The 27,466-nt window shown below is 41.7% G+C and overlaps 1 protein-coding gene across 4 annotated transcripts in view; it reads left to right on the top strand.

Annotated features, from left to right (window-relative positions):
• CUX1 (cut like homeobox 1) overlaps positions 1–27,466 on the top strand; it is a 315,247-nt gene that overhangs the window by 46,395 nt on the left and 241,386 nt on the right. For all 4 annotated transcript variants that reach the window (XM_075594335.1, XM_075594332.1, XM_075594333.1 and 1 more), the window contains exon 2: positions 3,659–3,769. In XM_075594335.1, coding sequence (XP_075450450.1) covers positions 3,659–3,769 — 111 coding nt within the window. The remainder of the gene's footprint in view (positions 1–3,658; positions 3,770–27,466) is intronic.

Here is a 27,466-nt window from a genome sequence, read left to right as displayed (position 1 = left end):
CTAGACAGCATTAAAGTATAATAAATTGTGACCATAACCTTTTTATTTTTTTTTAATTACTCGACCTGGGGGTTCCCTAGGAGCTAATCTGTTAAATGTCCTGCATCACGCGGGCCAATAGGAAGCCGTGACGTCATCCATTGCGGCTTCCTGTTGGCCAGTGTGACAGGAACATTTAAGCTTCACAGAGATACTGGCAGCAGCTACGGAGGGAGGAAAGTATCTCTGGATGCAGGGGGTCGCTGGAGCTGAAATTAACACCGGCTTCAAGCCTGTAATAAAAACAAAAAAACACTTTTTTGTAAAAAAATTGCAATGCAGCCTGTTCTGCTGCTTTATTTGTCAAATATATATAAATGTGTATATTTTGATGTGCAACAACAGTTTTTCGACAATGCCCCTTGTTGTTGTTGTTACGTTTTCCAACCCAGGGGGTCTTCCATTGTAGGACTACAGATGACCTGCACCCAGAAACGCCCATCATATTTTAAGCTCTGCATTGTGATTTGCTGCTCTAAATCGGCAACAAGTGAAAATTAAATTTCTTATATTTTTTTTCTTTCCAATTTATATTTTTTATATGTTCAAAGCTGATCTGAGGACCCCCCTCCCCTGTCTCCCGAATTAGTTATATCTTTCTGTGCCTGTTTCTGACACACAGACATGCCAGCGTCCCCAATTTCATGCCGCATTATCATCTCCCAATGATGTCATTGCTTTATATTGGCTGCGGGAGTGAGGTGGACCCCGACTACCATATTGTCTGTTTGCAGATAGAGGCACGTTTCCCGGGAGCCAGGAATATCCCAACAAGTTTGGGGGCTGCAGATCAGCAGGTAGCATTGAGGGGGGGGGGGGGGGGGGGGTAAGATTGCCACTATAAAGATACCCTTATTTGGGCTACAATTTTGCAGACAGAATTATTATTCATCAGGGAAGGGAAATTGACAGTCTTTAAAACATAGAGGCTAAAATCGTTCACAGGAAAGAAAGAAACGCACCATATGCCTTTTCTGTGGCCACACTTCGAATATTTGGTTTGTGACACCTGTGTTAATGAGCAACGTTTAAGAAGTAGGGTGAAGAAGCAGGTGCCTGCCAAAAACAGTTAGCACTTTGATCTTGGCTTTGATAGTTGTTATTTAATAACTGTAAAATCCTGCTATAAAACAAAAAATATATATCTTATGTCTTTTTTTTAACGCAGAATTGTGCTGCTTTTATTGTGTGTGTGTATATAGTCTTATTTTTCTTTACATTGGCCGATCTGGCCCAAGTGTGATTCTCCAGGGACTCCCTAGTTTACCGGTCAGTCGCACTGTCAAGACAAAGATACTTGCTCAGGAGAATAATATGGCTGGTGGGCTGAGACTTGGTACTGGTGGCCGATAGAATGCTACAATGTCCTCTGTAGATGTTGCCCCGGATTTCTATCGCTGACCCCAGCGGCCAGAAACCAGCAAAAACTGGAAGTTGAATTTACTGGCAAGTGGGTGCTGGGAAAAGCAGGGTGATGAAAATAATGCACTGCTGCTCTCGAGGACCTCCCAGCTCCCACCCTGTAATCCCCCCCCCCCCCCTGCATTCTTGAACTCGCTTTGGGTGACAGAAGACCTGCAGTATCTGTTTGCCATGACCACCAAAGACATAAATGGGAGAGGGAGAGCAATCAACTTTATCTCCCCTACAAAACAAGCAATGACGTTCTCAGAATCTCACCCGGATCCTGGCACATGGCGGCGGTGATTTATTTATAACAACATTTATATAGCGCCCTTATCCAGGGAGCTGTACATTAGTTAGTAAAACAATGGCGGGGATACATATAGATTAGATTTTAGAGTAATTGGTAAGATGTCTGTGGTGGGCAGGGGTGGGAACATTGTGGCGCGTCAGCCGCTATGGGACACAAGAAAATGGTGATCCCTAGCGTTGACGCGTCACGTGGTGTGGCTGTGAGCCAATGGGGAGGGGAGGCTTCGGGAGGAGGAGAGGCTTCGGGGAGCGGGAGGAGTGTGGAGTGAAAGCAGCGTGAGTGCTTGTCTGTGTGTGTGTATGTCTGAGTGCGTGAGTGCCTGCCTGTGTCTGTGTGTGTGTGTATGAGTGCGTGAGTGCCTGCCTCTGTCTGTGTGTGTGTGCCTGTGTGTGTGTGTGTATATGAGTGCCTGTGTGTGTGTGTGTGTATGAGTGTGTGTGTGTTGCTTACCATCAGCAGCTCCAGCCCGAGTCCGTGGAGGGAGGGGGGGAGAGTAGCGGGTCCCTCCGCTCAACCCACGCCCTCCCTCCCTGTCAAACCTCCCACTCCCGCCCACCTCCCGCTCCGGCTCCTGCTCCCTACAGACCGCATATCGCGGTCTGTGTATGTCAGCGCACCGCCTGTCTGCAGTGCGGGCGCGCTGACTCTGGGAGCGGGGCCTTAGCCTTAGGTGCATTGAGAGCTTGCTTGGTTGATGGCAGGGTTTGGAGTCAAGTCTCTGGATGTAGTCTTGTGCTGAGAATGTCAAAGGGCTCTCAGCGGTCCTAGTTACAATCCTTAATATTCTCTGCAGATCATTTTTCCTTTCTCTTCTATGTTTTAGAGATATCTACGTGTGTGTGCTGGGCTGTAGTGTAGTGTTTTTCAATCGGGGCGTCAGGAAAGCCTGGTGTGCCGCGACCTTCAGCCAAGGCTGTCGCGGCCCCAGGGGAGAATCTCAGTGGGTACCTCCCGCGCTGCCTGGACACGTAGAGGCTGTGATCCGCCTCTCCTCTCTCAGCCCGGCAAAGGAGAGCGAGAAGCCTCCTCCCCCCTAGACCGCACAGGGCACAACTGCTAACAAGCTGACATGTTTTATGTGGGAAGAAAGAGGGAATAAGCAAGGGCTATGTGTGTGTGTGTGTGGGGGGGGGGGGGGGGCGGGGGGCAGCAGTGTGATGACTTTGTAGTGAAGGGAGGTGTGTGATGGTTTTGTGTGTCTGGGGAAGGTGTGTGATGGCTTTGTGTTGCAGAGTGAGGGAGGATAGTGCTTTTTGTGGGGTGAGGGAAAGTGTGGGGTGTTTAAGATTAAGAAAGAGAATAAGTGCTCTGAGGAGACATAAGTGTGGAGTGCGTGTTGATTTAAAAGATTGAGTATGATGTGTGAAGGTGAATGAGGAGTGTGTAAGAAGAGGGTTGGCGTGTGCTTGTGAAAAAGATGTTGGATGTGTATGTGTGTAAGTGAAGAGAGCCACTCTAATACTGTCTCTCGCCCCCCCTCCTACCCTAATCACACATAAGATAAGTGCATACAAGTGTTTGCTAATTCATTGATTATGCCTAACATATGATCACACTGAGGTGAGGGTGGACAAACACTGTGCTAGGTAATGGTGTTTCACATTTTCTCACTGCATATTTTCCAAATGGTTCATTGGGAGAAGTTGGGTGTTTTTAGATAAAAATAGCATTTAAATAGAAATATTCTCACTTGTACGGTTGAAGTGTAGCAGAGTTATTGATGCTAAAGGTATTCGGCTGTCTTCCAATGAGTGAAACTTTACTTAAGGAGTTAATTTAATCTGGTAGTAATTGCTTATGACCATGTATTTAAAAAACAAACAAATAGAAAACTGAACGGCAAATAGAAGATTCTAAATAGTTTATTCTCAAATCATTTTTAATTTCCTTTTTCTTTGACAGAGAGAACTCGATACAACAGCAACAGAATTGGCGAACCGACAAGATGAAAGCGAACAGTCCAGAAAAAAACTTATTGATCAAAGTCGAGAATTCAAGAAAAACACTCCTGAGGTGAGCAGAAACAACTGTGTGTTCATTTCCCCCCTTTAAAGATGCACTCCCTTGCATTTTCAAATTGTGGTCTCCAACATCCAACACGAGATTAACGTTTTGATGAAATAAAATAGTAACGATTCAGTCAAACGTCAAAATAAAACATCTTGCCTGGATCTGTTTGCGGCCCTCTGCAACGGCTACGCGAGTTCACACCTGTAGTTCTATCCCGGGTTGGTGGTGACTATGGAAGCCCCTAGAACAGTATGTAACACTCGGTGTGAAAAAAAAAGTTGATCACCCTAAGGGCACGAAATCTGTAATAACTAAAAGAAAAAGCTCCTTACTTGAAATTTGTAAAAAAAAAAAAATATATATATATATATATATATATAAAAAAAAAGGAAGGTAGATTGAACCCTTTAGAGATCTTTCATATTGTTTTTTGTAAGCCTTATATTGAATAAACAAGTAAATAAATAAACTCATTGCAAAAGTATTACTTTTGAGCCTGGTTTTATCACTTGTTGTACTGTATGTCTAGTAAATGGACTACACCGCAGGGTCCCCTCTGCTGCTTTCAGATAAAAGGGTGAGTAAGTAGCAGTATAAATAGGAATTTGTGCAGTGAGAACCATAGTTGATCACCGAACAGGACAGCTGAGCTCTGAGAAGCAGCCTACAAATGTCCCACTAGCCTGCCTGACTGCTGACTTTTAATAAGGAGCTTCCTGGAAACCTGGTATTGACCAGGGGCGGCCAACTCCAGTCCTCAAGGGCCATCGACAGGTCGGGTTTTCAGGATATCCCTGTTTCAGCGCAGGGGGGCTCAGTCATTGACTGGAGTTGAAAATTGCACGAAAAAGAAAGGAAAAATAAAAAATCAGATGGGATTTCTGCTTCAACGCAGCAGTCCAAGCTGCTGGTTTTTAATTTTTACATTTAAAAAGAAAAAAAAATCTCTTTTAATACGTGCATCAATACAATCCACACTATTTATTTATTTATTTCTAAAAATGTTTTACCAGGAAGTAATACTTTGAGAGTTACATCTTGTTTTCAAGTATGTAGTGGGCACAGAGTTATGATAATAATAATACATGGTTAAATTAAATTAAATTAACAGAGGTTATACAGTCAATTCAATAAGTAATTAGCTAAGTTGCCGATCGATCCGTTCTCCTGTGATTGATCGGCGAAGATTCAGCTCCAGGGTTCACTAAATGGCTGCCTAGGAGTATTCTGCAGTCTGTGTGACTTTGTAAATGGTTGCTCTTGAAACATAAAATGATTGTTACATTATCATATATTAACAATGACATTTAGAGTTGTTTTTAAAAAAAAAGCTATAAGTATTTTCTCATAGTATAGAACTGATTTATTGGTTGGGGGGGGGGAACGTAGGATATTGCTTGGTCTTCAGCTTTAATATCTCTGATCAGTGTACAGTGTTTATATACCTTGCTACTTGTGTTAAAGTGCCTTTGTAGATGGTCCGTCTGTAGAGACTCAGATTTTTACTCAACAGGCAAGTGGTAAAAGCGTGTATTTGAAGGCATTTATAACTGAAATAATGTTTATTTATGAATGTCTGATATCTCCAAAATAGGTAACTAATTGGGACCGCTGCTTTGGCAATGGTATACTTTTAACTCAAGTGTTATACTCCTGTTGCATTTTATAAGGCTCAAAGTTTTCAATGCCCCTTAGCCCTTTCTTCTGCCAGTGCACTGCAGATCTTATTGCAGGGAGAGCAATGCGTTGCAGAGTCCTGCAGCAGTGAAGAAGTTAATATAATTAGTACCCTGGAGACGCTTATACATTTTGCCCTTGGATGCACAAACTGTTTTTAGCAATAACAGCTGGTTTCATGTTTGCACTGTTAAACTGAATATTTTTTTGGTGGATTGCCTCTGAGCAATTTCTGAATAAACGTATCTCATGCATGCGAAACGTATCATCCCATAAAGATGGAAGGTAGGAAACTAATGTAATGCGTCCCAGATGTAGAAAGCCAATGTAGGCATATGATCACTGCAGGTTGATTTCTTGAAAGCGCCTAATAAACAAGACTAGTTAGAGGTTCATATCTAAATGAAGAAAGAATGCTTTTCTTTTGCAAACCTTGTACACTTAAAAGTGTCTTATCTGAAACACACACACACATACACACACGGCCATGAAAGGGTAATCTGGGAAGGAAATGCAACGATTTTGTAAAGGTTTCCATTAATATTGTGTAGTTTATACGAGTAATTTCATTGATGGATTAACTGCTTGGTTCTGAAAGCAGCATTACATCCTACCATGTAATATACAATAGTAGCAGTTATTCCGTGAAAAGGACAGATCACCACGTGAGTTTGTTACCTTCAGAACAGTTTTTGTTCCGTTTACACAGAATTTTGTTTCCTGAGAAAAGTATTTGTCAAGGGTGGATACTTTAATCTTGAGGGGGATACTTTACTCTTGAAGAGTAAATACATTTTCTTCCATTTTTTTTATGTAATCATTCTTAAAAGGTTATGAAATGCTATACTGTAATGTTTTAGTGTATGTATATATGTGTGTGTGTATGTATAAAATACTACACGCACACGCACACGCACACGCACACGCACACCATCATGTTTTAAGTTATGGTGGGTGAAAAAGGCAACAAAAAACCTCCACCGTCTACCAGAACGGTATTGTCTATTCATTTTTCATTTTAGAATATATATATATATTGCAGAATAAATGAGTTCTTCAGTATTAGATGATACCTTTTTTTATTGGGCTAACAATTTATGTCATAGGACAAGCTTTCGAGAGTTCTCCTCTCTTCTTCAGGTCAAGCAATACTCATAATAAAAAAGGTACAGCTAAACCCCGTTATAACGCGGTCCTCGGGGTCCACCCCGAGACCACCGCGTTACTAACGGGGTCGCGCTAATTAAAAAAAAAAAAAAATGGCCGCCGCATCAGTGCAGGAGATGGGAGGGGGGATTCCCCTCCGGCTTCAGCTTCTCCTGTCACCGCGGGACAGGAGATGGGAGGGGGGATGCCCCTCCGGCTTCCGCTTCCCCTGTCACCGCGAGATGGGAGGGGGGATTCCCCTCCGGTCCGGCTCCCCCCCGCCGCAGCACAGGGCCCTCGCGCCGCAATACAGGGCCCCCTGGCCCTGCCGTAGCGCAGGGTAGTCCTGCCCCCCCCCCCATGCCCCCCGCGCTGCACCGGGCCATTCCACCAGCCCCCGCAGCATCAGGGGCCCCCGCAGCCATCATCCCCCTCCACCTCAGCACCACCCCCACCGGCACGCCCCCCCCCCCTGCAGCCACATGCCTCACCAATCATCCCCAAGGTAAGGCTGATTTATGTATATGTGTAGTGTGTGTGTGTCAGTGTGAGCAGTGTGTGTGCAGTGTGTGCAGTGTGAGCAGTGTGTCAGTGTGTGCAGTGTGAGCAATGAGCAGTGTGTCAGTGTGTGCAGTGTGAGCAATGAGCAGTGTGTGTGCAGTGTGTGTCAGTGTGAGCAGTGTGTGTGCAGTGTGAGCAATGAGCAGTGTGTCAGTGTGTGCTGTGTGAGCAATGAGCAGTGTGTGTGCAGTGTGCAGTGTGTGTCAGTGTGAGCAGTGTGTGTGCAGTGTGAGCAATGAGCAGTGTGTCAGTGTGTCAGTGTGAGCAGTGTGTGTGCAGTGTGTCAGTGTGTGCAGTGTGAGCAATGAGCAGTGTGTGTCAGTGTGAGCAGTGTGTGTGCAGTGTGAGCAATGAGCAGTGTGTCAGTGTGTGCAGTGTGAGCAATGAGCAGTGTGTGTGCAGTGTGTGCAGTGTGAGCAATGAGCAGTGTGTGTGCAGTGTGCAGTGTGTGTGCAGTGTGTCAGTGTGTGCAGTGTGAGCAATGAGCAGTGTGTCAGTGTGTGCAGTGTGTGTGAAGTGTGAGCAATGAGCAGTGTGTGTGCAGTGAGTGTGTGCAGTGTGTGCAGTGTGTGCAGTGTGTGCAGTGTGTGCAGTGTGTGCAGTGTGTGCAGTGTGTGCAGTGTGTGCAGTGTGTGCAGTGTGTGCAGTGTGTGCAGTGTGCAAAAAAAAAAAATTTAAATTTTTTTTTTTTTTTTTTTAAACGGGAGCCACGGGAAAACCGCGTTATAACCGAATCGCGGTATAGCGAGGCGCGTTATAACGGGGTTTAGCTGTATCACCTAATACAGAAGAACTCATTTATTCTGCACTAACGCAACTGGACTAACACGGATACTTTCTGATAGATATATATATATATGTATATGTATATATTATAAAACCAGAGGAGCTTGTTAGGTGTCCAGTATGTTTTATGTATATATATATATATATATATGTATATGTATATATATATATATGTATATGTATATATATATATATATATATATATATATATATATATGTGTATATATATATGTATATATATATATGTATATATATATATATATATATATATATATATATGTATATATATATATATGTATATATGTATATATGTATATGTATATATATATATATATATATATATATGTAGCCGTGCTACTCCAGTTGCGATTTATCAGTTGGTTTATTTAAAAAAAAAATAAGCCCCCATACAACAGTATGTTCAAGCATATAGCTGGTTCACAGCCTACTTATCCTATGTCACAATAACATTTTAAGGTATTCCATGGAGTCACAATCCATTCTTAAGGGCTTCATGGGTCTCATAAATTTGACACACTGGGGAAAGGAGAAAATGGTGTGTCTTATTTATATATCTGACATGCAGCATGCAAATCACCCCATCAGTTTTTGTTGGGATGTGAGTCATGCCTCCCAACGCTCAGGACCCTCTGGCTCCCTAGATACATAGCAGTGAAGCTATTGCTGTTGAGCCCCACCCTGGTCAAACAAAATGGCCATTCAAATCTCACAGGTTCTGCCAATAGGAAGCTGCAACGTTATTCGCTGTGGCTTCCTATTGAATGGCCATATAAATAACTATTGCCTGTAACTTAACCAGTAAGTATCTCTTTATTGTGTAAAGAAAGGAGGAAAAAAGGGAAGGGGGATTCAAATGGTAGTGTTGCTGCTTTAGCTAAGCTGTGTGTTCATTTTAGCTTGCGCCTATATCATGCATATTTGGTAAATAAACCAGTTTGCTGCCAGACAGGTCTGAAATGTGTTACAGGCACACTGGCTGAGAAAAGGTTGATGTAGTAATAGTTAAAACATTGGTAATGGTGTGGAAATAATTTGGAGATGTGGTATTTGGTATAATGAGAAAGCAGAAGGCGACGCTGGCTGTTTTTCTAAATGTGAGCCCTGTCAGTATGATGTAGCTGAGAGCTACGTCACAGTACACATGCATGAAAGTCTAACTAGCATTGCATCGTTGAGCAGAGATTTTCATTGCTGAAATTATTGTTGTCATAATGAACAATACTGGTTAACAGAGGAAGAAAAGCATAGGCGGCTTGATAAAATGAAAGTAAATAAAGCACCTGGCCCGGATGACATGCACCCAAGAGTTCTAATGGAGCCAAGTTCAGTAATAGTCAAACCATTACATTTAATATTCAAGGACTCCATTTCCACAGGCTCGGTGCCACAAAATTGGTGTAAAACAGACGTAGTGCTTATATTTAAAATGGGAGCTAGATCAGTACCGGGGAATTACAGACCTGTAAGCCTGACATCAATAGTAAGGAAGCTACTTGAAAGTATAATACGGGGTATTATTTAGGAATACCTAATTGGTGCCAAAATTATTAGTAATAGTGAGCATGGATTTCTGAAGGATAGATCGTGCCAAATGAACCTGATTAATTTCTTTGTGGAGGCAAGTAGGAATTTAGACCAGGGAAATGAAGTTGATGTGTTTTACTTAGATTTTGCAAAGGTTTTTGATAGGGTGCCACACAAGGTTAGCATACAAAATAAAGGACATTGGACTCGTTAAAAATATTTGCATCTGGATTGAAAACTGATTGAAGGATAGACAACTGAAGAGTTGTCATAAATGGAACCTTTTCAGGTTGGGCTAGGGTCGTGAGTGGAGAACCTCAGGGATCCTACTGAGACCCCTGCTTTTTAACTTGTTTATTAATGACCTTGAGGTTGGCATAGAGGGCAAAGATCTTATTTTGCATTAAACAGGGCATGGCTGGAAGGGAAGTAAGCATAATTATGCCCCTTTATAAAGCATTAGTAAGACCACACCTTGAATAGGGAGAACAGTTTTGGGCACCACGCCCAATTTATGTAACTAGAAAAAGTGCAGAGAAGAGCCACCACATTAATAAAGGGGATGGAAAATCTGACTTATGAGACCTAGCTAAATTGGATTTGTTTACGTTAGAAAAGAGACGTTGGATGATGTTTCACTCTGGTTTTATGTTTGCCTTCCTCTGGATTAAAATGCTGTAAATACCAATGTAGGACAAGGTTGGACAGGTTGTCTAAATTCAGCTTAGGTTAAACTTGATGGTCATATGGCTTCTACTATGTACCTATTGTATTGTATGTCTTTATTTATATAGCGCCATTAATGTACATAGTGCTTCACAGTAGTAATACATGTGGTAATCAAATAAATAACAGATAATATAAATAACAGATCATGGGAATAAGTGCTTTAGACATAAAAGTAACATTTCGGAAGAGGAGTCCCTGCCCCGAGGAGCTTACAGTCTAATTGGTAGGTAGGGAGAACGTACAGAGACAGTAGGAGGGAGTTCTGGTAAGTGCGTCTGCAGGGGGCCAAGCTTTATGTATCATGTGTTCAGATTATCCACAGTGCTATTCATATGCTTCTTTAAGCAAGTGTGTCTTAAGGTGGGTCTTAAAGGTGGATAGAGAGGGTGCTAGTCGGGTACTGAGAGGAAGGGCATTCCAGAGGTGTGGGGCAGTCAGTGAAAAAGGTTTAAGGCGGGAGAGGGCTTTAGATACAAAGGGGTAGAAAGAAGACATCCTTGAGAAGAACGCAAGACTATGTAATACTGAGCTGAAAACCCCCTGTCTTTTGGAATTAAAATATCACATTTCTTAAATATCAATTGAACTGCAATGCGTTGCTGGCTACTCTGGTATATCGGATATGCCATATTTTGACTCGCGGCCGTTACCTCCTCGTCCCTGCACAGGGCACAGCAGGTGGAGTGTGTCTGGCCTAGCTACACGGTTTGACTTCCACTCTTCCTCTACTATTTGATAGTTAACTGTTTTGTGGGGTATGGACGACCAAGATGCAATCTCGCTCTTGTAGTATCTTGCAATGGTTTTTACAATGAGTCTAATTCAGTAAGAGGCTGGGAATGTGCCATCCCATCATCCAGCCCATATGTCGACGTTACAGCTGTATATTAAATTATGAGTCAAGCTTTTTACCCACCAGCTAATTGCCAATAACAGTTTGACTGACACATATTCAACTCAATTAATTTAATAAGATTCACACTGGTTAGGCTCACAGGTAAAGGACACAAGAGAGACTGCTTCAGGGTGATCCCAGAGTAGGAGCAGAGCACAGTGTCGGATGACTTGTTCTCTTAAGTCTCCAAGCTCTTAAGCTGTGTTATACGGCCGGCATATGCTTCTAGGGCTCCATGTTAAAATGGATAAGGAGCAAAAGGTGACAGTGTGTGCTCATTTACATATCATTTCCCAGAATCCCTGGCTGCAGTGAAAGCACTGTATGCGAAGAGACGATAGTGAAAAGCAGGATTGCAGACTTGTCTGAGACGTGTGAATGTGCTCACAGGTGATATTTTTTGATTTGCTTAAGTCTCCAAGAATACCAGCACACAATAGTAGTACTACACAATGGCCGTAGTGTGTCTTGGAAAATACGAAAAACAAAACACAGAGGTCGCCCAGAGCTACATCCAATATGACAAAAATACACAGTGAAATACCTATATATATCTCTCTTGAAAAAAGGGTCATTTAGTTTAACCCTTTGGCCGAAGCATTATAAGCCTGCGAGCCACTTCAAGGCATGACCGTAATTTTGCGGGTTTATATGAGCTTACTGGGTATCTGTGTGTCTTGGAAAATACATAGGGGTACGTTCATCAAGCCCTGGTATGGGTTAGCGCACCTGGTCCATTAACTCCTTTTCAAGTCAATGGGCGTTTACACGGCATCGGATACAGTAACCAGTACCGGTGCTTGATTAATCTGCCCCATCGTGTGTTAAGAAGCGCACTTTCCCTTTTAAAGCACAGACATAAAATTAAACTTCATGTGACCCCTACTATGAGCGAAGTAGGTTACTGCAATCCGCAATGCTTGGGTTTTAAGCATAATTGTCTATTTTAACATGGATGACTCTCGTGCCTGTGTTACTATAATACATTATAAAAAAATTTTTTTGCCATATTTCCCTTCTACAGTAATTGCTTGCAGGAAGTTAAACGAAAATAACAAGTTTTGTTATTGTGTGCTTTGCATGCAAAATAATGTTTCCAATAAAGCAATATAAATGCAACGTGAGGACAAGAAAAATCGAGCGTACTTTTTTTTTACCTTTACATTCTTTGTGCATTAACACATAGAGAGAGTTGATGAATATATGGAAAAATGGATTTGTGCTTTTACACTACGTCTACATTGTGACAATAAATCTACTTTTTTTCCTTTTAAAATGTCTAGCTTGTGTGATTTATGGCTGCCTAACATATTACTAAATTCGTAGTAGGTGTTTTAGTTGGCAACGACCTCATCAAGAGACTTTGTAAACCTTTTAGCACCGTGCTTTTTCTAGTGTCTATAGCTTAGCGTGAAATATAGAGAAAAAAAGGATTTGTATAGTACAGTACAGTATAGTACAGTAATACATTCAGTTTTATTTAACCCCTTAAACATGGATTTTAGTAGAACAGTGATATAGTCCATTATTAGGGGATAAATAAAACAGATTTTAATAGTACAGTGATCTATTCCATGTTGAGACACTCTTGTGATCTTTCTCATTCCTCGTCTTTCTTCACTGCCCGTCCTTGAAAATGTGTATTTTCTCATTTCGTCTCTTTTTCCTTGTCCCATTAACTATAAAACATTGAGCTATAAGTGTCCACATGAGAAATTCACTAGTTTAGTTAGAACTACACACACTCTCACTCTCACACACACACACACACACACACACACACACACACACACACACACACACACACACACACACACACACACACACACACACACACACACACACACACACACACACACACATATCTCTACACTCGTAAGGTAAATTCTATATCGCCCGAAGTGACCGTTTTCAGCCATCCCTATCGAAGGTTGTGGAGATTTTTAGCCAAAAACTACCTGAACTCCTGCTTCGGGCCTCATATAATTTATCCCTCTGCACTTATCAAAACTTTCAGCAATGATGAGCTTAAAAGCAGAGCTTGTTATCTGGTCAGTGTAGAGCGTACTAAACAGAGCTTTGTTAAATTGATCAATGTGTGCTGCAGGATCCAATGGAAGCAAATTGGTTAAACCTGTACATATTAAACAAACAATCTTGATTTTCTATGTATTGTTTCTATTCTGCGCAGTGACCGATCCCGCCAAAATGATGATATAAGAAGTCAGCATCTCCTACTTTCTGTTGTTATTAATGTAATCACTGTAGGCAATACACAAATGGCGAATAATGTGGGATGAAACTGTATTTTACAAGCATTTTTATCAAAGTCGCTCCCTAGTTAAGTCTCTAATTGCTTATAATTAATGCATCGTACATGAGTAGGCGTCGTTTTCTGGTAAACGAACTTTCTGCTCGGTCTCATTGTACACAGACTCTGCCGTAGCTCATCAGTGTATCACACAGATCATTTTGCTTTAGTAACAGTAAATGTACAGAAGTGAATCATTTGCCTCTATCTTACTAGTGCTGTGATGCTGAATAACCCCCGAAGATGAGTTTGCTTAAAAAGTACAAGGAAATGTTTAAAGTGCAGTTCCACTCAGGATCAAAGTGAAGACATGGCAGTGATGGGCTTAAATGGAGTGATAGATGCCTACTAAAAAAAAAGAACTAAGCCTTTTCAATTCTTTGAAATTAGTTTTCATTGACTGTGCGCAACATCTTATTCTAATTATAATACAATGTATTTTCATTTGGTATAAAAACAATTGTCATCGTTTCATTACCTTGAGTGCTGGGAACCTCCCTCCCCCCCCCCCATGTGTTACTTAGATAGGAGGGTTTGAGGTCCTTCCACGTTCCCGTGCACCTTTCTCTTTTACACTTCACCACGGTTCAGTGGAGTGCTGCCTGTCACCCATACTTTTGCAGTTTTCATTGACCGTTATCCTGCGTTTTCAGCTTAATTGTAAGAGAATCAAAGGTCGGCCTCTTCCTCAAAGTGTGATGGCCAATTGGGAAGGTTTATGGGAAAATGGTACAGGGTAATGTCATAAGGGCCCCTGCTGCTCATCAAAACGCTGGCTCCTATGTCTTTAAATATATATATTTTTGTCCACCCCTGAAGGTGTTAATAACCTTGTTTAAAATTTCACTGCCATTAGGTCACTTTGGCACTATGTAGGGGTAGGGTTGCCAAATTTAGCATGCATTTGTTGTAATGTCCCAACTCGGGCTGGAAGGGACAGCAGTGTCCCCCCTTTTTGTAGGGATTGCTTGCCCTTTTAAAGCAATGTTTTTTTCTCTCTGATTTCGACTGAAATTAGTAGCAGCTTGCAAGGACTGGAGAGGCATAATGAAAGCATAGGGAGGGCATATCCACATCCTATTAAGATGTTAGTCACTGGTAATAGTATGAACATGGCGCTGGAGGGTTCACTGCAGCAAAGAGAGCGCGCTTCCACCCCCTGCACCCCCCCCACCCCACAAAATACACACACTGGCTGCGCTGTCAGTTACCTGTCTGCTCTCTGAGATTACAATGCCTTGCATAGCGCTGCTCTGCATTGTGGGGCGCGATCTCGAGAGTGCAGACCGGTGACCGACAGTTCTGCCCATGTGGCAGAACACAAGCGTGCACTCTGACTGTTCTCTAGAGCAGGAGTGGCCAACTCCAGTCCTCAAGGGCCACCAACAGGTCAGGTTTTAAGGATATCCCTGCTTCAGCACAGGTGCTCAGTCTTTGACTGCACCACCTGTGCCGATGCAGGGATATCCTTAGAACCGGACCTGTGCATGGCCCTTGAGGACTGGAGTTGGCCACAAGAAAAAAGAAAAATGCACACAGAGCGCACCGGAGGTTAAAGTCCTGCCACCCCCGCTCTAGAGAAATTAACCCCATGAAAAGTGATCCCCGTTATGTTATGCGCGTCTTCATGCATAAATGCGATCTCTGTTTATGGGTGTCACTGTTTCCCATGTTAGAAAGTTGTCACCCCTAATTTGGGACTGTACCTATAATTTATATGAGAACTATGTTCAGGAGAGTGCACATTTTAGTGCCAACAATCAGTGTTTGTGTTGTATGCAGTCTCACTGGAGTTGCAATGAAACAGGCACCTTTGTAGTCCTTGCCATCTTCAGCACCCAAGTTGTTAAGGTTTTTTTTTTTATTTTGTATTGCTTTTGGCAAACTTAGTAATGAAAGCCGGCTCTAAAAACTAGTACCGCAAATATCAGGGAATACATCAGGCGAGTCACTTTCGTTATGGGCTCGTTAGGACCTCGTGCCTAATTGAGGGGATAATGCACCAGCAGTTACTGAGCTGCAGTATTCCGAGCTGAATTGTGAAGCAGTCTCTAGGAAAGAGCTACCGTTTCACAGTGACTGTGAAAGTTCAACTGGGCCACCGGTATCCCGAAAACCTGACCGACCGGTGGCCCTTGAGGACTGGAGTTGTTCACTCGTTCTAGATGCTCATTCTTCGCATACAGTGCAGTATGCTCATTGTCAAGGGGGAGAAGCTCCACCTTTTTACTGATGGATGTCTGCTTCAAAATATGCAGAGGACATTACTCAGCTCAGAGAACGATCAGGTATTAATCCTGTAATTAACTTACATGACAGCTTGTCTGTGTAATTTAACACCTCTGCCGCAAAGCTCATTTCCCCCCCCCCCTGACGTCTGTGGTCCTTGTTTTTTAAGCTCGTCTCTGCTACGATGTATCACTCTAAATTAAAATCAGCAACCCCCCCCCCCCCACCTTCCCCCCCCCAAAAAAGAAAATCTATTTTTGTTTTTACATAGTTGGGACTATGGGATCCCGCTGAGCTGAACAGTGTTACGCAATGATAGTTACCTGTAAAGTTGCTGGGGTCCCTTCTCATATCGATCCTGGGCGCCATCACTGATCAATAAGAAGCCGCAACCGATGGCGTTCTATTGGCCCACGGGACCCGGGAGGCTTGAAGGGTAATACGCTGACCCAGAACAGAACCTCGGCGCCATTACTAGTAATTATCTAGGGAACAGGGGAGTCTCCATAGCTGAAAATAGCATTATTCAGCTCAATGGACAACCCACGTTGTATTAATATACACGTTATATATAGTATTTGGATGCTGCAAGACATCTTGTATGTTTATTTCAAAAGCTTATATAACGAATAGCTTTTAGCGTACAGTATACCCAACAGTTTTTCTTTTTATTCAGTGTCTTTATGCAAGAATTGCTGCATTTAAGCAAGTACAGTGGGGCCCTCCTTCTCGGTGTTCCACTTCTCGGCGATCGGTTGGTACGGTTTCCTGACTGCAGTCTTTTTCGCGCATGCGCAGAAGGGACCGCCGAGTCCGCACATGCGCAGAAGGGACTGCCGAGTCCGCACATGTGCAGAATGCTTTTCGGCGGGGGCCTGGAATGGAACCTGGCGAATGTGTGGGGCCCTACTGTAACCAGTTATTTGTAATATTAAACAATAGATGGAATGTCACACCACTTTTGAACTTCCAATCTGTTTCTACAACTTTGTTCTCATAGAGCTTCCTGGTTTGGATCTGTTTCCACTCTCTGTGCTCCTCTTATATTTCAAGTCCCTCACCGTGCATCTTCTTTATGCCTTTCTGCTGTGTGTGTGTGTGTGTGTGTCATTTGCCTGCATTGCCTTTATCCGCTTGCGTTCTGGTGACCCTTCTATCGGCCGACTCACGTTCTCCTGTGCGGCTACAATAAATAGCCCAAGATTAAAACACATCCACTTGCCAAGCAGACTGTATTACGAGAGCAACTTTGTTTTTGGTTTATTAGCTAGAATGTCATAATCGATGATGTATTTGTAATAGAATTTGTGTATTCATTTTAGATGCACGTTGTAACAAATTGCAGTTTCATGGGTCATTGACTTCAATTACGTTGTCTCATAGGGATCCTTTTGTTTTTTCTCTATATGTATGGCGTAGACGAGAACAATTTGTCCTTTTTTATTCATGAAGCAGGCATATAACCAGACTTTCTTAGACTGAACTGGCACGCAGAGCGAAGAAGCCTAAAAGTACAGCCGACTGCTGCGTTAATCTATTTTAATTTTAATTGTACTGGTTTCCTGCGTCAGGTCCTTTTCATAGTGCCTTTACGTATGACACAGCATTTCTTTCTTTGTTATTAAAGTTGACATGGAGCCTAAAATAGACAATATAGGAGAAGGAATTCTTTCTCTCCAGGAGCACTGATCATTTTTGCATCTGCTTTCTGGAATACTCAAAATCGGGAAATGTATGGATTTCCTCTGTTAAGCGTGCTCATATTGTAAATTATACTGTGTGTGTATGTGTATATGTATGTATATATATTTATATATATATATATATATATATATATATATATATAACAAAACAGAAATAATAAAGGAGCGCCTAATGGAATAACCTGCCTAACCGTGAGTGAGTAGCCAACTGCGTTAATACAACCTATGGGGTGGCTAAGGTAGGAAAATGGATATAAAAACCCTATGTAGTTCTAAGATAAAATGTGTGATAACTAGAATGATTTTAATACAAAATATACATAACAAAATTATTTAAAAAATATTTAAGGAAAAATAATGATATTAAATGAAAAATATCCTGATTGAAATGAAATAAATATTAAATAAAAAAAAATTGTAAAAAATGTTTGAAAAATAAAAAATAAATTTTTTCCCAAAAAACTTTTAAAACCTTAAAAGTCACAGAGTCCTGTTCCAGATGAATGCATCCAGGTATAGGCGGCCCGTTTTGTAAGGGATCACAACTCCCTAAGGATACCTATGAAAGAGAAGAGAAAAGAAAACAGGCGCACACCTAGTGCATTAAAGTTTAACAATAATTTTATGGAACATATAAAACCAGACAAATGCCCACTCACAAGTATAGCGGTGGTGTCCTCTCGTGCGCGGTCTCCTTCTATCGGAAGTGACGTTCACCCGGTCTGGTGTCCCGCACAAAACGGAAGTCCCTCCAGGAAACCGAGGCCTCGCCTGCCTGCCTCTAGCTGCTGCACCACCAATTGAGCCGAAAGATGTATCCACTGATCTGCTTCGCCGAGTCTCCCACAATCTGTGTTCCTCTCAATCCGCTCTCAGTGGGAAAAATGCCTGCTCTGCTTTAGCCACGCCCTACGCGTTTCGTCATCGATGATGACTTCTTCAGGGGATTCCCATTGGTTGTATCCCCACAGTATTTATAGTAAGGTTCATTTGCACCAGTTCAAAGTGTTTTATTAATGTTTTAATTGTTTAATTGTTTTTAATTATGTATGCAAATGAACCTTACTATAAATACTGTGGTAATACAACAATGAGAAAGGGGAAAGGGGTAGAAACCCTCGCATCAGCCTCTAATAAAAAAGAATCGACAACGGTGCAATAAGGGGAAGGAGCAGAATTGTAACAAATAAACAAAAGACACCCTATGGGCAGCACTCGTTGTAAGCAAATATGAATTGGTGATAAATTTAAAATTAAGATGTTTTAATCGTATAATTTAAAATAAATGTCAAAATTGTTGAAAGAATGGACAACTGACTGTGGTGACAAAATACAAAAAACAGACAAAAATATATATAATACTATAACTGAGATCTAGGGGGAGAGGTGGAGTACCCACCTAACTGCTGATTAGCAGAGATCAATCAAGGACTGAATAGTCAACCCCCTAGTTCAGCAATGACAAGGTTAAAAAGCCTGTAAAGTAGATACAGGTGGCGGAGAACTACCCATGCAAAGGTATATATTAATGTGCTATGCACAATGGGTAACAATAAAGTGAAAGCTCACTGATGGTAGTTAGATAGTCCACAATGTAATAAAGACTCTGATAGTGAGGAATACCCTCAATATGGGGTTAAAGCAAGCCTAATTATAAAGAGATAGATATGGTAGGCAAAGTGTTATATGATAGTAGTGTGCACAAGAGCTCACAAAGTGTGGTGCTTAGCTCTGGGGCACGGATCTAGTCCGTATCCAGTTATAGCCCCCTAGTATAAATGTGCCACTTCAAACATGCTTAACAATACCTCACAAAATACATTGGTCAGTCAGTGACTATCAGTAGCTTAGTGCACAGGAGCTTACAAAATGTATTTTACAGCTCTGGGGCACGGATCTAGTCCGTATCCAGTTATGGCCCCCTAATTCAAATGTGCCACTATAGTAGATGAATAAACAGACTGTGAAAACATGGTGAGCAAACACATGAATGAGCCGAGGGGAGAGGGAATATATGCTATACAAAAATAGTCAGCAGCAATTTTATTTGTTATAAATACTGTGGGGATACAACCAATGGGTAACCCCTGAAGAAGTCATCATCGATGACGAAACGCGTAGGGCGTGGCTAAAGCAGAGCAGGCATTTTTCCAACGGAGAGCGGATTGAGAGGAACACAGATTGTGGGAGACTCGGCGAAGCAGATCAGTGGATACATCTTTCGGCTCAATTGGTGGTGCAGCAGCTAGAGGCAGGCAGGCGAGGCCTCGGTTTCCTGGAGGGACTTCCGTTTTGTGCAGGACACCAGACCGGGTGAACGTCACTTCCGGTAGAAGGAGACCGCGCACGAGAGGACACCATTGCTGGCTCGAACGTTACCACTGGCTTATGAGGGCCTATCTCATAACTGCATTTAAAAACCACTATACTTGTGAGTGGGCATTTGTCTGGTTTTATTTGTTCCATAAAATTATTGTTAAACTTTAATGCACTAGGTGTGCGCCTGTTTTCTTTTCTCTTCTCATATATATATATATATATATATATATATATATATATATATATATATATATATATATATATATATATATATATATATATATATAAACCATAATACTGAGTTAAGTTATGGTGAGTAAAAAAAGTGACAAAAACCCTCCACAGGAAAGCAAATATGCAAATATAGCTGTATGCTCATCTGCATGTCTTAGGCAGGTCTGCAACCCCACCTTTCCCCATTATCACCCAGCATACAGCACTTCCACTGCAGCAAGGGATTCTGGGAAATGACATGCAAATGAGCACACAGTGTCACTTTTAGCCTCAATAACCATTTTTAACATGGTTCCCTATAGGCTTAAGCTTGCTGCATGGTCACAGCTTTGAGCACAGCCAGGGTTAAGGTGCATACCCAGAAAACCACCCACAGACAGCTGTTTCGACCTTGATGGGTCTCATCAGTGTGGGGTTGATTTTACTGGGAATGCAAGAGAGGCTTATGGGATAGGCTAAACCATAATACTGAGTTAAGTTATGGTGAGTAAAAAAAGTGACAAAAACCCTCCACAGGAAAGCAAATATGCAAATATAGCTGTATGCTCATCTGCATGTCTTAGGCAGGTCTGCAACCCCACCTTTCCCCATTATCACCCAGCATACAGCACTTCCACTGCAGCAAGGGATTCTGGGAAATGACATGCAAATGAGCACACAGTGTCACTTTTAGCCTCAATAACCATTTTTAACATGGTTCCCTATAGGCTTAAGCTTGCTGCATGGTCACAGCTTTGAGCACAGCCAGGGTTAAGGTGCATACCCAGAAAACCACCCACAGACAGCTGTTTCGACCTTGATGGGTCTCATCAGTGTGGGGTTGATTTTACTGGGAATGCAAGAGAGGCTTATGGGATAGGCTAAACCATAATACTGAGTTAAGTTATGGTGAGTAAAAAAAGTGACAAAAACCCTCCACAGGAAAGCAAATATGCAAATATAGCTGTATGCTCATCTGCATGTCTTAGGCAGGTCTGCAACCCCACCTTTCCCCATTATCACCCAGCATACAGCACTTCCACTGCAGCAAGGGATTCTGGGAAATGACATGCAAATGAGCACACAGTGTCACTTTTAGCCTCAATAACCATTTTTAACATGGTTCCCTATAGGCTTAAGCTTGCTGCATGGTCACAGCTTTGAGCACAGCCAGGGTTAAGGTGCATACCCAGAAAACCACCCACAGACAGCTGTTTCGACCTTGATGGGTCTCATCAGTGTGGGGTTGATTTTACTGGGAATGCAAGAGAGGCTTATGGGATAGGCTAAACCATAATACTGAGTTAATTCCCAGAATCCCTTGCTGCAGTGGAAGTGCTGTATGCTGGGTGATAATGGGGAAAGGTGGGGTTGCAGACCTGCCTAAGACATGCAGATGAGCATACAGCTATATTTGCATATTTGCTTTCCTGTGGAGGGTTTTTGTCACTTTTTTTACTCACCATAACTTAACTCAGTATTATGGTTTAGCCTATCCCATAAGCCTCTCTTGCATTCCCAGTAAAATCAACCCCACACTGATGAGACCCATCAAGGTCGAAACAGCTGTCTGTGGGTGGTTTTCTGGGTATGCACCTTAACCCTGGCTGTGCTCAAAGCTGTGACCATGCAGCAAGCTTAAGCCTATAGGGAACCATGTTAAAAATGGTTATTGAGGCTAAAAGTGACACTGTGTGCTCATTTGCATGTCATTTCCCAGAATCCCTTGCTGCAGTGGAAGTGCTGTATGCTGGGTGATAATGGGGAAAGGTGGGGTTGCAGACCTGCCTAAGACATGCAGATGAGCATACAGCTATATTTGCATATATATATATATATATATATATAATGTATATGTATATGTGTGTGTATATATATATATATATATATATACACAATATATATATATATATATACAATATATGTATGTATATATATATATAATATATATATATATATATATATATATATATATTGTATATACAGTATACATACATACATACATACACATAGACACACACACACTTGTGTAAACTTTTTTTTAAATCACGTTTTCAACGTTTTACTCTAAAATTATACTACGTCATTTGCACAAATTAATTTTGTTGAATAAAATAAGAACTTAATAGGCATTTACTGATATAAAACAATATTTGCACATTAAGACGCACATGTTTTCAGTATTTGATGTAAAACCCCTTGCATTAAAGAAAGCATTGCATCTTCTAGGCAATGAATGAACCAAGTTACAGTATGCAGTTCCTGTGGTGGTGGTATATGGGATTATTCTGTCTCGCGTTACACTTTAATCTTGACCAAAGGTGGGGTTAAGGTCTGGACTATTTCCTCACTAATCAAGTTCACAAACTTTCTTTTCCAATAACCATTTAATTATTAATTTAGCTGTATGACCAGGAGCTGAATCTTGCTGGAAAGCATATTCAGTGTCCTCATTACCAGTAAATGGTTCACTCACTGAAGGAAGAAATGTGGGGTTTACGATGGAATAAACATATTTCTTAGCCGTCAGGGTCCCATCAACAACATGTATCCGCCCGACACCTTGACTTGCCATGTAGTCCCAGATCACAATGCTCACTGGATGCTTCATTGTAGCAATATTGTACTCTGGGAGCAAGTCTTCTCCTCTTCTTCGTTGAAGATAGCACAAACCATCACTGTCAAAGATTTATAAGTATTTTTCCTTCGTCACTCTATATGATTTTCCCCCTAGTTTTGTACTGTCCAATAGAAATGCTCCTTGGCTCAGAAAACTCCGTTATTTTTGTTTTTGTTGTGGTTTCAGATGCAGCGTATTTTTTTAGAATCCTTCCTTTGCAGCCACAGTTAAATAGTTGGTGGGGAACTGTTCTCTCACTCACTGTTGTACCAGAACTGTGAAGAATAGCTTGAATGTTGTGTGATGATCCCCTCCTATTTTCTAGGGACAGTCGCTTCCTCTTTCTGTCACCTTGTGCACTTTTTTCGTTCTTCTTCTTCCTTGTTTTGGAAGTACTGTCTTTCGGTCTTCAAAATGTTTAACAAGCTTGCAAACTCCACTTTTTTGTTGTTTTACCAGCAATCCTTCTAGCAGTTTCTTGTGTGTTGTTTTACTTAATGCTTCTCCTCCCCTTTCGGAAAAAGATTAGCTATGTCAGGAAACCGATCAGAATCGGTATAAAATTCAGCAACCAGCCTAAAATGTGGAAACGTCAATTTTTTGTGAAGTTTTCACAAGTTTGGCCACGTGGGTGTGTGTGTTGGGGGGGGGGGGGGTGAGAAGAGAGAGAAAAGGGAAGCCGCCGTACCTTTGTGCTGCTCATCAAGGCTTTGACCCAAATGTTTTAACCATTTTTGTTTTGTGCACCCCTGTGTCAAAAAGGGGTGTGCCAGAGTGTTTCAGAAGAGGAAAGGGATGTGACTTTGTAAAAGGTTGCTATAGAAACAAAAAGGCTTGTTACATTATAATACATTAAAAATGTAATTCAGCGTTATTTAAAAAAAAAAATGCTGCCAGTATTTTCTCATAGTACAGAACTGATTTATTAAAAAAAAAACACATGTAGGATATTGCTTGGACTACAGCTTTAATGGGATGCACTGCTTTTTGTGGGATTTTGACATTTTCATGCTAGTGGGATGAATTAAATAGCAAGTAGAGGTTGCCTTAGAAACCATGGTCTTGGGACAAAACTGCATCATGTAATAAATGTAGCTCTAAAAGCATCTTGGCGGGGATTGATGCTGTAAACCACTTACGTAACTGTAGTTGTTCATTCAGTCCATGGTATTGTTTGTATATGTATGATTTTGGGGCATATACACACATACATACACACACACACACACACACACACACACACACACACACACACACATACATACATACATACATACACGCAGACATACTCATATACCCACACTCGTACTCATATATAGACCCACACATACTCATACACACACCAACACATAATCACACACACACACACACCACACACACACACACACACACACACACACACACACACACACACACACACACACACACACACACACACACACACACACACACACACACACATACACATATACACACACACATACACATATACACACACACATACACATATACACACACACATACACATATACACATATACACACACACATGCACACTCTGAAAAGCACGTTCATCTTAATGTTAAAAACAAAACCAAAATCATATATGGCATTTAGATATACAAAACACAGCTATCTATATTTAAAAAATAAATAAATAGATAAAAAAATACAACAAAAAAACATTGCCTCCAAAATCCCCTTTTGGCTCTGGTGTATTTTTCTTTTTTGAAACGATCACTAGATTAAGAGCTAATTTTAGAACATTATCAACCGTTCATTTCTGTCAGAGTTGTAAGTTTACATAGCTAGAATTCTGTAGGCTCTACTGTTATAGTGTAATGGGGATTGTATGAAAATGGTAATTTTGTCATGGGAAGTTTGAACCTGCCATTTCAAATTAGTATAAACTGTGAAGTGAGCATTACTGACATTGTGAATATAGTAATTGGGGTTGATTCCTTGGCACTTTGCCGTTGCTGACTGACTAGCGTCTCGCAAGTTAATTATAGCGCTGCTAACAGAGAGAGGAGGTATTTAATAGTAACAGAGAGAAAATGTAATGCTGGGGCCTATGTGATGAAATAAAGCCAGCAGATTTTTTTAAATCGGAGGATAATGGTGTTTAACTTCCTAAGCGACAGCTGAAAACGGAGCCATCTTGCTATGCTTGTGCTTGCAGCCACTTAATAATCATAACCCACATTTGTCCTTTTTTAAATGACGAAGGATTGTGAAAGATCACTGCAATGGCAGCAGCCTGGATAGATATGGTAAGGGGGACTTCCATGGACCAAGGCCTGGAGATGTAGTTAAACTCTTCCCCCCCTCCCTCATCTCCCCCCCCCCCCCTTTCAACTTTGATGGGAAGCAGGGGTCTCCGAGATACTTACTTACAGGGAATTTTAGCACTGTACTGCATGGTTATTTAATAAAACCCCCCACTTTATGTGGGCCAATAGGAAGCATTACCCCCTAGGAGACTAAAAGATCATGGTTCTTTAATAAAAAATATATATATATATCTATATATCTCATACTTTACCACCAAGGCAGATGGTAAAAGAGAAAACAAATCTTTGTATCTTACCTTTGGAATACAAGTTTCTTTGCTCTACATCTGAGTGCTGTCGTCTCTTTTACCACCTGCCTTGGTGGTAAAGTATGTTTTATGTTATTTTATGACCTTGGCACCAGACCCTATTGTGTGTGTGTGTGTATATATATATATATATATATATATATATATAACATAAAGCAAGCAGTCAGCACTCTAATGTAAGGCAAAAGGCAGTTGCTAGTCCCATAGGAATCCAAATAACATACGAACCAGCCCAAAGACCAGTAAAGAGACAGCAACCAACGAGGGATAATCCAAAAAAATCTGTATTGAGATAAACAGATACACGAAAGCCAACGTTTCGGTCTCACAGGGAGACCTTCCTCAGGGCCGTGCACTTTTCTTTTGGTGTCTCCTTTTCCAGTTTCACCTTTAATTGGGGGGGGGGGGAGAGGGGGGTGGCGACATCATTTTGACTCCATTATTACTGGGGTGGAGCAAAAAAAAAAAAAAAACAATGACATCCGCTTTCAAAATCCCTGCTGTGGATTACAACAGAAGAGAATGTGTTAAATTCTTTTACTGGTCACTTTTTTACTTTGTAGTTATTAAACGCTTTTGGTGGTGTATTAGCTGGCACAGGAGTGCTAGGGACGTTCCTGCAGTTGTATCACGTGATCCCTTTTGTAGCTGTGTATAGCAGAGTTGCACGCCTGCCCCCCTGTGTCAGCCTCTGAATGCCCCATATGTGAGCAAAAATCTGCAATGTTTATTAAATGTCATAAAAGCCACTAGCAAGCCAGCCCTTGTGAAATAAAGTGAACATTATAAAGGCATCAGCCACCATTATATGTCGTATTATTAACAATATACTAGCTAAAGTTCCCCGCTTCGCACGGGTTACAGTTATTCAAATTAATAATACCTGTAAAAATTACAGGTTTCAGTTTTTTTTTAATTAAAAACTTCAGGATAACAAGCATTATCTCCATGACTTTTTCTTCCGTCTCTCGCTCTCCCCGTCTCTCACTCACCATCTCTCCCACACCTTCTCTTTCCCCCCTCCTCTTTCTACCCCCTCCTTCTCTCTCGTTCTGATTCTCCCATTCCGCTCTCTCTCCCCCCCTTCTCTCTCTCCCTTCTCTCTCTCTCTCTCTCTTCTCTCTCTCTCTCTCTCTCTCTCTCCCCCCTCCTTCTCTCTCTCCCCCTACTTCTCTCTCTCCCCCTCCTTCTCTCTCTCCCCCTCCTTCTCTCTCTCCCCCCTCCTTCTCTCTCTCCCCCCTCCTTCTCTCTCTCCCCCCTCCTTCTCTCTCTCCCCCCTCCTTCTCTCTCTCCCCCCTCCTTCTCTCTCTCCCCCCTCCTTCTCTCTCTCCCCCCTCCTTCTCTCTCTCCCCCTCCTACTATCTTTCCCTCCTTCTCTATCTACCTCTCCCTCCTCCTACCACCCCCACTTCCCTTCTCCCTCTTCACCCCCTACTCGCGCTCATCTCTCCCCTCATCTCTCTCTCCCACTCATCCCTCTCTCTCCCCCTCATCCCTCTCTCTCCCCCTCATCCCTCTCTCTCCCCCTCATCCATCTCTCTTCCCCTCATCCCTCTCTCTCCCCCTCCTCTCTCTTCCCCTCATCCCTCTCTCTTCCCTCCTCATCTCTCTCTCTCTTCCCCTCAACTTTCTCTCTTCCTCATCTTTCTCTCTCCCCCTCATCTTTCTCTCCCCCTCATCTCTCTCTCTCCCCCACATCTCTCTCCCCCTCATCTTTCTCGCTCTTCCCCTCTTTCTCTCTTTCTCTCTTTCTCCTCTTTCTCTCTTTCTCTCTCTCTCGTTGTTTACAGGGGGGCTGCAGTATTTTTTTATGCGCGAAGAGTGTGTTTGTGAATATAGACGGGTGTTGCTGTGTGTGTTTGTGTGTCTAGAGGGGGGCTTTGTTTATGTACAATTTCATTTTAATAAACACGTGCATAAAAGCAAAAGAATGTAGACGATCAAGCTGATAAAAATCAATATGACAATATGATACAAATTTTTTATATATATATATATATATATATATATATATATATATATATAAAAATTAGGCTAAAGCTGTTAAATTCCGGGCATTATTGGCCAGTAATGCCCTATTCTTTTGGGATTATTACTTAATTACCACTCAAAGTAATTACTTTGGCCCGACATGGACTGCACCTTTTTAAGGCAGGTGCAGTTGGGATTAGGGGAGGTTAGCGTACTTTTTTTTATTAAGAGGGAGGGATTTTCATTTTATACATTTTTTTGGGGGTGGGAATACAGTACATAAGTATGAATCTGTCTTTCCGTGAGAAATGACAATGCTACATGCTCATCTCTTTCCTGCCCTTTTTCATGTTCTCTTCAGGCCTTTTTATTTTTGTTGAAATAAAGCTCTAGT

The sequence above is a fragment of the Ascaphus truei genome, chromosome 3 (genome assembly GCF_040206685.1).
Source record: "Ascaphus truei isolate aAscTru1 chromosome 3, aAscTru1.hap1, whole genome shotgun sequence".
NCBI lineage: Eukaryota > Metazoa > Chordata > Amphibia > Anura > Ascaphidae > Ascaphus > Ascaphus truei.
This window is presented reverse-complemented; position numbering and strand designations above follow the sequence as displayed.